The sequence below is a fragment of the Dermacentor variabilis genome, chromosome 2 (assembly GCF_050947875.1).
Source record: "Dermacentor variabilis isolate Ectoservices chromosome 2, ASM5094787v1, whole genome shotgun sequence".
NCBI classification, from domain to species: Eukaryota; Metazoa; Arthropoda; class Arachnida; order Ixodida; family Ixodidae; genus Dermacentor; species Dermacentor variabilis.
In genome coordinates this window covers 210,633,183-210,648,508 of record NC_134569.1, presented here as the reverse complement: position 1 = coordinate 210,648,508, position 15,326 = coordinate 210,633,183, and the positions used below count along the sequence as shown (strand labels likewise).

Genomic DNA, 15,326 nt, shown 5'->3' with positions numbered 1-15,326 from the left:
GCGGCCATAGCTCTCGCCCTCCTAGACAATAGTAAATCACAAATATACACAGACTCGAGATCAGCAGCTAGGGCCTTTGCTTCTGGTTCCATTTCTCTCAAAGCCTCTAAAATTCTCGGCAATAAGATTATATCCCTGCACACCATTACTTGGTTTCTGGCACATCTCGGTTGTCAGCTAGAGTCGCTCACCAACCTCAGTGATACTGCTCACTTCCAGGCGCGCATTCTAACCCTCCGCACTGGGGAAGATGCAGGTCTGCAGGATGGGTACGAGGAATTTAAAGACATTTTATTCACCTTTAACAAAGTCACCAAGCACTATCATATGGGCAGGCTGGCTTTCCTGCCTCGGCGTGATACTCTCCAGGTCTCAGGCAATCACACTCAGAATGTTGCAGACTAGGCCATATCCCAGTTCATCTTTCCTCAGCATTATTGCCCCAGATGCCTTCGTGTCTACCTGCCTGGACTGCGGGTCAGTTAGCAGCTTAGAACACATGCTCTGGCGGTGCCTCTCGTTGCGGGGACCCAATCAAGTCACCGAGGAGGAGTGAAGCTCTGTCTTCAAGAGTTCCGAGCTTCTCCCACAACTCTTCACAACTACTTGTGTAGTGGGGAACCCTGAACTTGGTCACACAGATTCATTCCATTCCTTGAAATTCGAGTCACTATTTTTGCAGCCAACTACTGCACACGTCTTCCCTCTACCATTCCACATTTTGCAGTATGAATGGAGCACTAGGCATTAGTGGTCATCCAGTTGCATTCTCAACAGCTGATTGCGCAGAAGTAGGCCAGAAGTGGTAATGGTTTCGCATGCACCTAAGGCAGTGTGCAGTGTGACACCGGAAGCACCGTCTCGTGCTTCTAAAGCAAACTGTTCTGCGGAAAGGGTCTGCATGTGGCATGCGCTCCTGTACCGGCTAGTCGAGCAAGGAGAGGAGACGCCAAACCAGTAGCGTTATGCAGGCAGGCGCGTGGAGCAAGGAGGGGCCAAGCCATTAGCGGCCATCAAGTGGGTGCATGGGAATGTGCGCGCATTGGTGACACTCTGTGACCTTGGATGGACTCGCGTTTGACTATGGCTCCTACTAAGGAAATAAATGCTTCGCATTTAAAATGAAGCTTCAAATGTTATTTTCTCTTCTAATTATCAACCAGCTGCTGAAAGCTGCCGTTCAGCGAAGACATAGAGTTAATATATGGTTTCAGAGGAGTGGGCAGCGCACAAGAGCCCTTCCTGAACAGCTGCTTTGTGCAGCTGCTGGCAGATGCCAATACAAGTTAATGTAGTGCCATTGCGACAGCAGCTTGCATCCCCATAAATAAGGCTAAATTCAATTTTTTTTTTAAAGACTAGGCAATTAACTGTGCCAAGTGTTGCACTGAACAATGTAGACTCCAAAATGTGATCCTTCAGCAGCGTGGCAGCAGCAGCAGCGAGCGAATTGCCCTTTGTGCTGCCTCTCACTCCTATGCAAATAAGCAGCAAAAGCACAGAGCACACGAAGCTATCAACCCTCGGTGCTTGTCTGCGATGGATACAGGCTCTGTATTCAGTGCAGGATGCTTTCAAGATAGGGCCCGCACAGTTGCACTCAGCCACGCCATATGCAGCCGCCACCGCTGGAGTAGAATGCACCCCCCCCCCCCCTTCCTGGTGCCATGCGCGCGATGGAAAACGCCTCCTTCCTGTCTTCCTGCCTTACATGCGCGAGATCGAACCGCCCTCTTCGATTCACCCTCGCACGCGCGGTTGCACTTATAATTGCTGTCGGAATAAAGACACTTTGGTATTCACTGCCCTATCTCTATGGCTATGGCTTTGTCCTGCTTATCACGGAGTCACAAGTTCTAGTCCCAGCCACGGCAGCCACCTTTCAATAGGAGTGGAATTCAGAAATGCTTGTGTGCCATACTTTGGGCGAAATCCAGGCTGTCAAAATTAGTATGAAGCTCTTCACTATGGCATCTCTCGTAACTAGAATCCGTCATTTTTGTGTAAAACCAATAATTCTCTATTTTTGCACCCTGAATAAGAAGTTCACCACGAAATGCATTCTCTAAAGGATGAGTTTTAAGATTATCTGCTAAATTGAGGCCCGGAGAACAGCACTTGTGAGCTGGCCTACTGGCAAGATGTCACTGCCCGTCACCACAACCTTGTGAATGCATCACTGACATAGCATTGCAAAAGATAGTTATGATGCTGAGAGGACATTTTCCTGACCAAGGTACATTTAATGTTCTGACAGGTCTAGGATAGACACAGAAATGATCACAATGCAAATGATAATGCATCTCAATAAGGGCTTGTAACTATACAAGTAACTCATTCCTCTGAATGCGCTTGTGTCCAGTGTTGGTCTGCCCCCCCCCCCTTTTTTTTTTTCCTTTGTGAAAACATACATGAAACAAATTTAGCCAGCGATTGCCAAGCACGCCTCTGTTTTATTGCGATAGCAATTATAAGGTGCTGGCACCGTGACGTTGTGTATAAAGTTGAACTGCGATAAGGTCCTACCATGCGCTGTATGATGTGGGTGTTGGGGAAAGCGTGTGAGGAGGATCCAAGAAGGATGGTGGCTTGATGGATGCCCAAGTTTAGAGGTCACGTGATAAAGTATGCTCGAAGCAGAGAGGGGAGTGGACATGAGTGTGCAGTACCATGATCAAGTGCGTGTCTCCTCCTAGTAGCCTGGCCGTAGCTGCGCATTGCTGTACATGCGGTTGAGAGCGTACACCATCCATGCCCTATCTTGGAGGTAATCTCCAGCGGCTGCAAAAAATAGGGGAGCCATGATCGCTGGTGGCTGCTTATGTGCTACCTAATGTGGGCGGTTGCCTAATCCCAAGTTTCAGAGATGCATCGAAATGAGAGGCAGGAGAAGTGTTCGCTCCATTTTGTTTGCACTCTTCATCACGCAGGCATTGTGATAGTGAGTGTAATCCGTTCATGTTTGCCTATGTGTACGTGATGCCATGCATGTTAACTTATTTAGTAAGCGAATGTTTACTGAACTTTATACAGCTGATGAAACGACAAACTTTTATTTCGTGCCATATGTCTAATACTTTGCTATCACTATTTATGCTTCGCCTTTCAGGTAAAGGTACTACTTTTTTCCTTCTCTTCGTTTTTGTTTGTGTAAAGAATGCTAATAATGCATTGCAAAAAATATTTACATAAATAAGTTTGTCACATTACTTGTGAGCAGCTCTCCTCATCAATACTTGTTTGTGTGAGTGATTTGCTTCTTTAAACAAAACATTTGTGCCCTGGAGCAAGACCATTGCCTGCGTTAATTGTTCATGAAAGTAGCCAGAAAAGTGCCATTCTTTTGTTCTACCAGCCAACAAATATCGCCAATTTTTCCCCTGTTTTCCTCTTTAAAAAGAATGCCGCCTTTTAACCTCCCGAATTAAAAAATAACATAGAAACTGAAAACAGAGGGCACTACTTATAAGCCAGTGTGCAGTTTCAAGGTATCATAACACATAATATAATTACAGATTACACATTGGGATCTTAAGGAAGATGGGCCATGCTATTGTGCATAAGTCACTTTAAATGAAAGGGTGGTCTTCAGGATAAACAAAATGTCACTTATGTTGTGTGCAAGTTAACAAGGGCAGTGGGTTTACGGCACTCTTGGCAGAAGAGCATTGTAAAGGATTCCTTGAAAGCTGCAGAATATTGTATACCTTACCTACATTTAGTTGTAAAGTGGTATGTAAACATTCCAACAGCTGCAGCAACTGCCTGTTCAAACCGTTCGTCTGTATTACCTGCAGGGAGAGGCTGAAGCCGCAGTCATTCCGCAAAATTCCGTGGACCATGCACCAGTTCAGGAGGTTCTTCAACACTGCGAGAATACCTGCCGAAGGGAAAGACGAGCTCATCTGCAAGTTTTTGACCGGTGAGTGTTCGTTGGCTCATGTGTTGGGCAATGACTGGGATGAATAAGAGTTGCAAATTTTAGTGCCAACAACTGCAGGCCATGACAAACCTTAGTGCTGTCTTAACATACCTCTGTAGCGCTCCTTTTGAATAGACAAGCTTGCCATGATGTCTGTATAGATTGATAATAGTTGCTTCTGTTGGAGAGCTGTTCTTGAACAGAAAGAAAGATGCAGTTTCTACTTTGCAGAGGCGGAGGAGAGCTATGCGGGCGAGTCTCCCACCCACATTGTGGTGCTCCAGAGCGGCCGCATGTTCACCTTCGATCTGCTGAACGAGCGGCGAGAGCCTCTGACGGTGGCCGAGATCACCGCTCAGCTGAACCGCATTGATTACGTGTGCACTAGCTTAGGTCCTGGTGCAGGCGTGGGCATCCTCACACATGGAGACAGGGACAGTTGGGCCCAGGTGAGCAGAGACACATACTGAAATCAGGCTACTTGCAATGCTTGATGTGCCATTCTTATATTTCATTTTCTCTAATGAAAGGGAGTTTTATGGGCAATAGAAGGGAAGCGTCTTTAAGAAATGGGTTTTATTTGATAGCTATACTCGTGCTGACAGTGTCATTTTTGATAAGTTTTCATTCTTTCTGTTTTAACAAGCCACTACTTTACCCTGGGGCTGCTGTAGTTCAGTAAAAACACTCAGCTATACTTATCAGGGTAATGTGCTGGTTAGTTGCTAGTCATTGCACATGCACATACTGGATATTTCCACAAAGTTAGCAAGTAATATTTAAAATTAGAAAACACGATACACAAAAATTAGAAAACACAATATATTGTAGAAAACAGAGGGGAACAGTGACAAGATGACAGGCAAATATAATAGGGGTGTGCGAATAGTCAAATATAACTGAATCGAAGTGTGAATGCTTGTGACAAACCGTACGGTGTCTCGTTCCCGACTCCCAATGCCATTCATAGATGCGCATCAGTACCTTTTGTAGCTTCGAGCATCCTGCCGCAAAACAAGCTTTGGATTTACAGGGCAGGCTCAAAAGTGTCATGTGACTAGTGTGCTGCCATATCTGTGCGAACGGCAGATAGACACGAAGATGAGGGCCTCCCTCACGTGAATTTCTCGTGGCCCTACTGATAAGAATCCTCTAAAAAGTGGCAAATGATGCCAATCCGACATTAAAGAGGCCCGTGCTCTTTACCTTTGGCACCGACCACAGTCAACCTGCACAGCGTCGAACGGCTTCGTACGGAGCAGTGATCGAGTCACGGGACGCATGGTCTGAGCTTTCATCTGTCATGCAGATTGGCCTTATGATGACCCACCTGTCATAAAGATGGGAAAGCCATTCTGTATTTTGGTGGAAAACTGAAAAGCAGAAGTTTCTGTGCAATAATCGATTGCCATAGAACTCAGCTTCACTATTATCCGAGAATCTCTTTAATATTGAGTACAACATATATGATGTCACTAATTCTTTAGGTTCAGAGGAAAAAAGCATTTTATTGTATTCAACAGAGATTCTATTGATCGAAAAAATATATATAATTCCCAGACCTTTATATACTATAACTGAGCTGTAATCACTGCTGGCATAATAATTTGTAGTTGCCTTTAATAATAGTTGACCGTACTATACATCTTAATTTCTATGTACTTAATTTACTGATAGTTTGTTACATTCTCGTTATGCAATTCTAGGAGACTCCCAAGCATCTGCAGCACCGTCTTTGCTCGCACAAAATTTGTAAGCGTTAAATTTTGTGATCAATTTTCTGACATTGGATATTCTATCCTATATTTGTCTTTTCTTTTCCTGATTTCATTTGATATTCTATTCAAACTCTACTATTTTCTATTTGCACACCTCTAAAGGATAGGTTTATTCAAATAAAAAAGTGGCATACTTTTGGAGTCGTGTCAGCGGTTGAGGTGGCCAGAGCACAGGTGAAATGTGACAACTAACACACTAATTAACTAAAATAGTTTAACTTAAGCTTTAGCCATCTGTTGCTGCATAGATGAATCAGCGCTCCTCTCTTACCACACATACTGGATCTGCCCCTGAGCATGCTCATCACCACACCACTACGGGGGAAAGCTGGGCAAGGGCATCACGGGATGCCCAACCAATGCTCTGGCGTCGCCTAGTTTCTCACGTTCTCCACAATCAAGGGGCCAAGCCACGCACCTCACCCCCAGCACCTTCGTGATCACTAGTTGTACACGGAATGGCGATGTGGACTAAGCATCGCCATGAATAAATGTTTTCTTCTTTTTTTTTCCTCAGTGGTTGGCATCACATTGCTTATAAATATTTTGCCTTGAGAAGCAGCTTCACGGCAATGCGGAATTTATTACAGTGAAGCTGCATTATGTGTCAGAGAGCAACAGTGAAAGCGTTTCAATGACTAAATTTGCAGAACAAAATTCTACCTTTGCTAATTGTACTGGGTTGCATTTTAAAGCGGATTCTCTTTCCTTGCCTATGTTCCGACGATTTGGCTTGTCTTCGTCGGCTGTCTCACTGAGTAGAAGCTATTGCTATCCAGGATATGACCACTTTCGCGAGGTTTGGTGTGACTCAGCACCTGACTCGTCAATGTGTGCAAGGTGGTTGTGCTGCTGTGCCATGCTCACTATCTTCATGTAGTGCTAAGAACACTTTCGGTTGTCTTCTTGAACATGTTTGGCGCCGAATGCAAAATATAAATGCAATAATGTATCGCTGAAAGTGATCGCTCGAAAATATCGTTCCTGAATAAAGCTTACCTTTGTTCTCTGCACGGTACATCACCATCGCTGATGATTAAGGCATGCATTTGTCACAAAAATATGTTTGGCATTTGTTATCATGATATGCAGTTTTGTTTGACCATTTCTTCACAGCTTTGCTTATGTACCAATTCCCGTAGAGCTTGGGATCTGCATGATTTTTTTGTATACAAATTTGGCCCTTGCTTTATGCTGTTACCTTATTTGCGTGAATGTGACACCGCTGCGGTTATAACACTATGTGCTTTTGATGAATCCGAAAGTGAATTGTGTTAGGATTATAATGCCAGCATGTAATGCAACCATTGTGCGGACCAGTAGCATGATACGCGAATTGCCATAGCGTCACATCACGCACTCCATGTTGACATACGGCTGTGCTAATATCTATTTGCTGCCAAGAGGAGCCAGTTGGGCGCTCTTGTGCAGTGGCTGCGTATACTCTCTTCGCCACATACCCAAGCCCTGCATCATCCAGTGCGTTGAAGGCTGGCTTTCCCGCAGGCATGGGTTGTCTTGCGAATCAGCTCGTCTCAACCTGAAGGGTAGGATGGAGATAAAATATAGGTCACCTTGCGTCATATTTGGATTGTGATTCCGTGTACGACAGGAGATGCTTTTTCAATTTCATGCAATGACACTCTTTCTTTCACATGTTTGACTATAGAAAGCATTTTTTGGGGTAATAGAAGTAACTGTTTTCATGTTTTGTATACCTTGAGTTCTGTTCTTTCTGCTTTACAGAATCGCACATTTCTACAGCGATTACACCCTGATAATAAGCGTTGCTTGCAGCTGATTGAGGATTCTATGTTTGTGCTTGTCATGGACGATGCTTCACCCATGAACAGGCAAGAGGTAAGGACTCTTTCTTTTCTTGCTTTTTCTTTGATGTTCTAGTTTTTACCTTACTGCCCTCGTAGAATGAGCACCATGAAATTACCCTCAAGAGTGAGCAATACCATACCTTCAGAAATGCAGCCAGTCATGGACTTGTTCTTGTTTCGCATAAACTCATGGTGATTTTTGTCGCCACAAGTTAATGTGACATTGCAATTTTTGGTGCATCACATGGACAGGGTCCATTTTTACCCCATCACATGGTCAGCAATGTAGTGGCACGGTGATTTTTGCCGCATCACCACTTTGCCCAATGTGACACGCTTTTGGTCTTGACATGAGCAGCAGATAAGAGCAATGTCAGCTTTATGTTACTGAAAGCACCAATTTTTTTGAAAATGCAGACAGTCCTCTGATATTGTGTGCTACAATGTCCTACAGCACGGCTGTCCTCTATATATTTAGTTATTCATTTATTCATTTTGTTTAGATACTCTCTGATCATACAGAATTGTGAATGAGAAAAATACAGCAAGGTTGTCAAGGATAATGTAGTAATAACAAGGAAATACTATGTCCCGAAAGTCTGAAAAGCGTAAATGGCAATTCTAAGCACGTAATCAAAAAGCGCACATATATGTTGATGAGTGAAATCAAAAAATAAAAACAGTGCAAATACGAAGGGGGCCTGTACAGGGCCAAGGCCAGGTAGATAAGCAGCTCTGACATTTAAACAGCTCGAGTGCAACTAAAAGAAAATGATACAATAGATCAAAATAAGTAGCGTCATTTGTGGCGCTGTCAGTCTTTATAGTACAATTGGTAGTGCTTTCATTGTACTGCTGTCAGCAATTATCTTTCAGTCTTTTCTTAATCATCTTGCTTTGTTTCTCTGGCAGTTAATTTTGATGTCTCATATTAATTTTTGTTGTTTTTCAGCTTCATCTTCATTTGAGGTGTACTTTTCTTTCTTTATACCGCTGCTATTTCATGTGTTCCTTTTTTTTACATACCCACACAGGTATTGAGTGCGTGCTTGAAAGGTGACCCCAGAAATCGCTGGTTGGACAAGTCGTACGCAGTTGTCGTCTTCAGAAACCTTGCTTTGGGCTCTTCGGCTGATGTGAGTATCTGAGAAGACTGAGAAGATTTCTGTCGTATAATTCCTTGTTGGTTTTATTACCAGCAGACATGGCGAGTTACTACAACAAGCCAGTGTGCTTAACAATACGGCTATGCTTCATTAAATTGTGCATGCTTAGCAGTTCATAAAGTTCATGCTGTTGTTTTACTATTGTATTGCACCTGCATTGTGGTAGGGGCCATGTCATCACTCCTTTCCTTGCTAAACAGCAGCAAAGTTATCGTTGTGGTGGGGACATTCAAATTAAGGAGTAATTGAGATGGCGTAACTGTCATTGCAAAACAGCCATGGGCAAAGATTTCTGCATTTTATCCAAAGCAAAAGTTGCATCATTGTGTTCTTCACTGTATAATAGTTAAAATCTTGTAACATGTTTCTTTTGCTTCATTTGGTGGTGCATGCCTTAACAGCACCAACAGAAACACTGCTTTGCAGTGATTTAACGCAAAAAAGCTACAGTATATGACAGATGACGACCTGATCTGAAACCTGTTAAAATCAAACGTCAGTGCAGGGTATACACCCTGCACTGACGTTTGATTTTATTTGAGTGGTCGGAAATTATATCTTGATGGGCATTCTCATTCGCCCTGTTACACTGGCTGTGATGAAATAAGAAGCAGCATAGTTGAATGGACGCAACTGGTCACAACTGAACGAGATGCAAAATTCTTCCACAATTCGAGTTGCCCGCTACGGATGGTGTATCTTGCATAAATATCCCGAGCTGCGCCAGCAATCTTGGGGGGCCTGCCAGCAATACTGCCAGCCCTGGGTCTTTAGACGAAGAGGCCACTGCCATTCTCGCTAGCCGCAAAGTCACCAGAATAATGAAGCAGCACTATCTCCCCTTCTCTCTACCATTTCGTCTCTCTATATAGCAACACCATCTTGTGTGTTTACAGGGAAGCTCCAGGTGAAAGCGTTGTCCCCTCATCTCTGCCGTGGAGTGTGTGCCGCCCAATCCATCTGTTTCTCCACTCTGCACTTCACCATATCTGACAGGGAATAAGCCTGGTCATCTGTTGTCAGTTCAACGGAATGCGAAGCATCCCTTTCACCTTCATATTAGAGAGCTTTAGCGTAGTGTTAAGATGCTTGGGTTAGCGTTACCGGATGACACTACGCCAACACTATCGTACACCACAGAGCATGTCGCAAACTAGTCTTTTAAAACAGTGGAGGTAAGCTAGATGTACTAGATGTTCACTGAGTACCACTAAACAAATACACGCGAAATGTTAACTGAAGGCAATGCTGCATGCTTGTTATCCACACAACACCGACCATGGTGGCACCGAACGCACTTCGCTTTTCTGCAAACAATGGTGATCATAAAATTTATGTTGTGGCACCATGTATTGTACTAGCGTACATTCGTAATCTATGGCCTCCGAGATCTTTCAGTGCGTGCGGCTTCCTGTGTGCACTGCAATATCTCGGAGGACAAGCCCAGCTAGTGCAACCATTCTTGTTAAAGGGACACTAAAGGAAAATATCAAGTCAAGCTGGAACCTCATAGCGTTCGTGTAAAGCCTATCAACATTTTCTCTGTATCAATATATAAATTTCTTCCATAGATAATTGCCGTCGAAGGTCCTGCTGCTGCTGCTCCATTTGAACTGTCCGTGTCAAAGCACAGGACTTCACATCTTCTCCGTGTGACTGCTTTCCATGCCTTTGTTATGTCTTTTGTAGACTCTTTATTCAGCTCTATATACGAAGCGTACTGCTTGGCAGCTGCAAGTATCCGGGGGAGGGGGGGGGGTGGTATTCTGCAAGTGTCCACCTAGTGGACATGTCCATTTCATTTGTTGCGGAAGCTCTGATTGGCTGGGCTAGGGTATGCATCAGAAGGAGACATGCATCCCCATCCAATCAGCACTTCATCGGCAGATGAAACAGGCATGTCCACTAGGTGGACACTTACAGAACACCGCCCCAGCTTGCATGAGTCGCTCTGTGGCACCGCTTCGGTTCAGGTCCTTGAGTCACTTGCGCCTGCACAGCCACAGCTCGCAGTGTGGTCAATTGCCACATGTTGCTGCCTCGGCCGTCCCGGGATGCCACTTGTACTGTATAATGCGGAATATAGGTCGAGGCGGAATATAGGTTGACCCCCTTACATTGAAGCAAAGAAGTCGACATAAAAATTATAAGGCACAAAACTTCGTTTTATTTAGTAGTGCCGCCAGACTCGTCACCTGCTCATTTGCTTGAGCTGTCTGAACTCTCGTCCGAAGACTACTGCTTTTCACTGGCTGCGTCCCACAACATGTCATCCTCGGTGCCGTCCAAGGAGTTGCTAATGCAACACTTCATGAATGCCCGCACCACCATATCGTCGGGCAGCGAGCGCCAAGCCTGTGACACCCATGTGGCCACAGTGGCGAGAGCCGGCCTGCGCAGCCGGCTGGTTGGGGTCGTCGGGTTGTCGCCGGCCATCCACTGATTATATTGTTCACGGACACGGTCTTTAAAGGGCTTGTTACCCGCCGTGGTTGCTCAGTGGCTATGGTATTGGGCTGCTGAGCACGAGGTCGCGGGATCGAATCCCGGCCACGGCGGCCGCATTTCGATGGGGGTGAAATGCGAAAACACCCGTGTGCTTAGATTTAGGTGCACGTTAAAGAACCCCAGGTGGTCGAAATTTCCGGAGTCCTCCACTACGGCGTGCCTCATAATCGGAAAGTGGTTTTGGCACGTAAAACCCCAAATATTATTATTATTAAAGGGCTTGTTGAGCACGACGGCCAGTGGCTGAAGTGTTTACGTCATGCCTCCCAGAATGACGGCAAGTTCCGTCCTCCCGTCACGGAGTGCCTGCTTCACACCTGCGGTCAAGTGCCCGCGAAAGGCATCCAAGACGAGCATGCTTGGACACCGCAGGAGTGCGCCGAGTCGCTGATTCCAGACGGTCTTAATCCAATTGAGCATGAGGGCCTCATCCATATAGCCCTTTTCATTCACGCGAACGAAAACATCCCGTGGGAAAGCCTCTTTCGGCAGTGTCTTCCTCGAATATTATGTATTGGGGCAGCTTTCTGCTGTCTGCAGTACACGCGAGCATCACCGTGAAGCGCGAATGCTTGTTCTCCATAGAAAGAAGCTTGACTTCTTTTGCGCCGCGTTCACACACTCTGGTGGGCGGCGGCATGTCGAACCACACCGGCGTTTCATCAGCGTTGCCGATCTCTCCCAACATGTAGCCATGCTGCTGCCGGAGACGGATAACATAGCGCTAGAATTCGACCAGCTTGTCCTCGTATGCCTCTGGCAGCTCCTGGCAGATTGATGTGCACCGTCGAAGTGTGAATCCCTTGCATTGCATGAAGCGACGAACCCAATAAATGGAGCCCTTGAATTGTTCCTTGGGCAGTCCGGATTCTCGGGCGATCTCAATAGCTTTGATGCGGATGAGTTCTGCTGTCACTGGCAAATCTCTGGCACGATGCACGCGGACGAAATCCGCCACCTAGTCTTCGAGCTCCGGGTGCACCGTGCGGCGCCCACGAAAGGATGTCTTCCAGGCGTTGCAGCCAGACAGCTTGACTTTCTGCGTTCGCCAGTACCGGATGCTTTTTTCTGAGAAGCCAAATTGCCCCTGGGCAGACGTGTTCCCATGCATTTCAGCATGTTCGATTACTTTCTTTTTAAACGCTGCGGTGAACTGATGTCGAGTACTCGTACTCATTTTGCAGTTCATCTGGAAATTAGCAACGCCAGGAATGATCGATGCACAAATAGGAAAGATGGCGTCGGTCCAACTGCGTAAGCCGCGTTAATGTTGGGCCGCATCGGTCACCAAGGAGGCGATAACGATGCGGATGCCGAAAGGTCTGCGCTCCTAAGTGTTCCCAGGCGACTATTCATGTTGTGCCAAGGGCCGGTATATAAGTTGAGGGGTGACCTTTTAGTAATAGGTTTTGGAAAAAACCTTGACCTATATTCCGCACTATACGGTACTCGTGATCCACCACTCGGAGCGGTGGGTCAAGGCCGCTCTCTGTTCATCAGAGGTGCTGACGCCGCACATAAGAGGTACCGTAGTCGGCGACAGACGGTGCGACTTCGATTTTCTATTTAAGTCATTTTCTCACTTTCAGAAGCTCTGTTTTTGTTACGAATGAAAAATTAGTTGTAACAGAAGCCTAATCCTTTAATCTAGCTTGACTTAATATTAGCCTTTAGTGTACGTTTAAGCCATAAGTGCCGAAAAATCTAGGACAGATCTCAGAAGCAGCACCATGTTTTCGCTAAGCTTTGCCATCAAAGGATCATGATGCAAATCTAAAACAAATACAAAAGCCTGTTGGGAATGAATGAAGCAAACAGTGCAGGACATCAACTTGATAAACCTGAAGTTGGTGGCTGTCACTCAAGGGCACTGCCATGTTGTAAACGCTAAGCCATGTTTGCGAGCTGTAACGTCTCGGGCTAAATTTCAGAAATAGCAGAAGCATGCAATGTGAAAAGCAGCCTTAGTGTTCCGCGCATGTGCAGTCTGACCCCGCTATTCCCTTGTGTGTATAGTCTAGTGGCGCTTACACTGCACTAAAGCTCTTTATTATACTGTCAAATACTTACTGCCTTCAGGTGCCAATTCATTTCGTCCATTGAAAATTTGGTATCACCACATTTCCTGCATCTTCATAATTGCGAAAAGTGTAAAGCTGCCAATCGAATTAAACATTTTAACCCTTTGAGGGTCGATTTTTTTCACCATATGTGACCGCCCAGGGTCGATTTTTTTTTTCATTGCAGATTCCAATTCTTCTTAGGGACTTATTTCGAAAAAACTTACGGTAATTTTTTTAAGCTGACCATAAAGTGAGAAAAAAATATTTTGCGTTGGTATATATGCACTCTTCATTCTTGAATAACAACAATAAAAAAGGAAATAAACTTATCGTAATTAAAAATTTGATGCATTTTCATGCACATAGTTGAATGCTTTCAATATCCACACATGAGAATATTTCGCAAGTCTCAAATGTTCCTGCTCTTACACTAATATGTACGTCCATAGCGTAATCGAACTGCTAGGTGCGCGCACTCAAGAAAACTGTTTGGTTGTGTACCCATCAAAAAAAGCAACACATGTGACAAAATTCTGCTAATCTTCATCTTATTGCCAACCAGCTAGGGCAATTAGTTTCGCGAGTCTTAAAAAAAAGAAAAGAAACGGAAACGCATGCACGGCGGCATCCTTCCTATGTGCACCCCTATGAGCACTAAACGAGCGAGAAACAAGCGGTCGCCCTTTGAGTGATTAGTAACGAGATAGCTATCAGTTTTGCAAGCGCAAAAAGCCGAAACCGCCCGCGAAATAAAATCCAAGCTGCTATGCGCCAATGCGCGAGCGGTAGTATATAGACGCGCAGGAGGAAACTGGCGCTAAAACAAACCATGCAACGAAAACCGAGAGAGGGAGGCGCGCGAAAAAAATTCCCTGTATCCCCACATAGTGGCAGTACATGACAGAAAAGAAAAAAGTTAGAAAATTGGCGCACTCTTTAAATGTACAGACGGCACCGTAAATATACAGCATAGACCGTTTTTGGACTTGTTTGTGGCGCTGTATATTTACGTCATTGACCGTCAAAGGGTTAAGCTCTTCAGTGAGTTTCGTTAAGTTTACAGAATGTGAACTCATCTGAGAACTCTTCACAGGAACATCAAATATGAAAACAATTATTTCATCGCCAGCATACTTGAAGAGCACCTATCCAGCAACATTTAAAAAAAGTTCTTTGCAGACATATGCTTATCTGAGTAACTGCCAATTCTAGTAGTCATGGTTCAGAACGATAGTAAAGGTATGCCATAAAGGGATATATCGGAAACAGGTGCAGCCTCAGCAGCATGAACAAGTAAAACTGTCTTTATTTATGGTTGCAGATTTAGCTTGTATCTACAATACTCGTGTCAGCTATACTGTAATAAAGTTGCAAGCTAATAAACATGCATATTTTTTTATTATTCCTTGGTTGACTGTATATGCACTTCCCTGCACAATTAGTGTGCAAGGGGAAGGGGTGTCATTGAACCTTGATAGATCTGGCCAACAAGTGTGGCCAATAAGCATGGTTCATTGCAAGCTTTCATTTGTGGTTTTTCAGAACTACTTGTGACAATATTATGACATACTAATTGTTCATTCAAGGGATATATCATGTTTATGTTAGTGTGAGGCACAGTCTTCTCATTTTCAATCTGAATGCATGTACAGTTAATATGAGTCAATATGACTTGTCAGTCGTATTAACTCATTTATATTATAGTTCAGCGTTGTGACAGAGGCATTCTTTCATACTGTGATTGGCTCCACAAGTCATATTCTGTTGTATTTTGCGGATTTGAATAAAGAGGGCAGCATTTACTGCACCCTTGTCATATTCTTGATAGCCACTACCAACTACAATGTCTCTTTTCTTTGTCGTCAGCACACACCATTTGATGGGATGGTTCCTGTTACCTGTGCTCATTACGTACACTTGACATATCTGGCAACAAAACTTAACCCGGTAAGTTCTCATGGCTCGAAATTTAGAACTGCTAACCTTGTTCTAAATTATCCTGTTTTGTTCTGTTATTGATAACACAAAGTGCCAACACAGTTTGGACAAATGGATGTACC

At 44.6% G+C, this 15,326-nt stretch overlaps 1 protein-coding gene across 2 annotated transcripts in view; it reads left to right on the top strand.

The window, feature by feature from the left end:
• Nucleotides 1-15,326, top strand: part of CROT (Carnitine O-octanoyltransferase) — a 148,314-nt gene that overhangs the window by 106,803 nt on the left and 26,185 nt on the right. For both annotated transcript variants that reach the window (XM_075682590.1, XM_075682591.1), the window contains exons 5-9: nt 3,798-3,922; nt 4,154-4,371; nt 7,447-7,560; nt 8,564-8,665; nt 15,133-15,213. In XM_075682590.1, the coding sequence (XP_075538705.1) occupies nt 3,798-3,922; nt 4,154-4,371; nt 7,447-7,560; nt 8,564-8,665; nt 15,133-15,213 (640 nt within the window). The remainder of the gene's footprint in view (nt 1-3,797; nt 3,923-4,153; nt 4,372-7,446; nt 7,561-8,563; nt 8,666-15,132; nt 15,214-15,326) is intronic.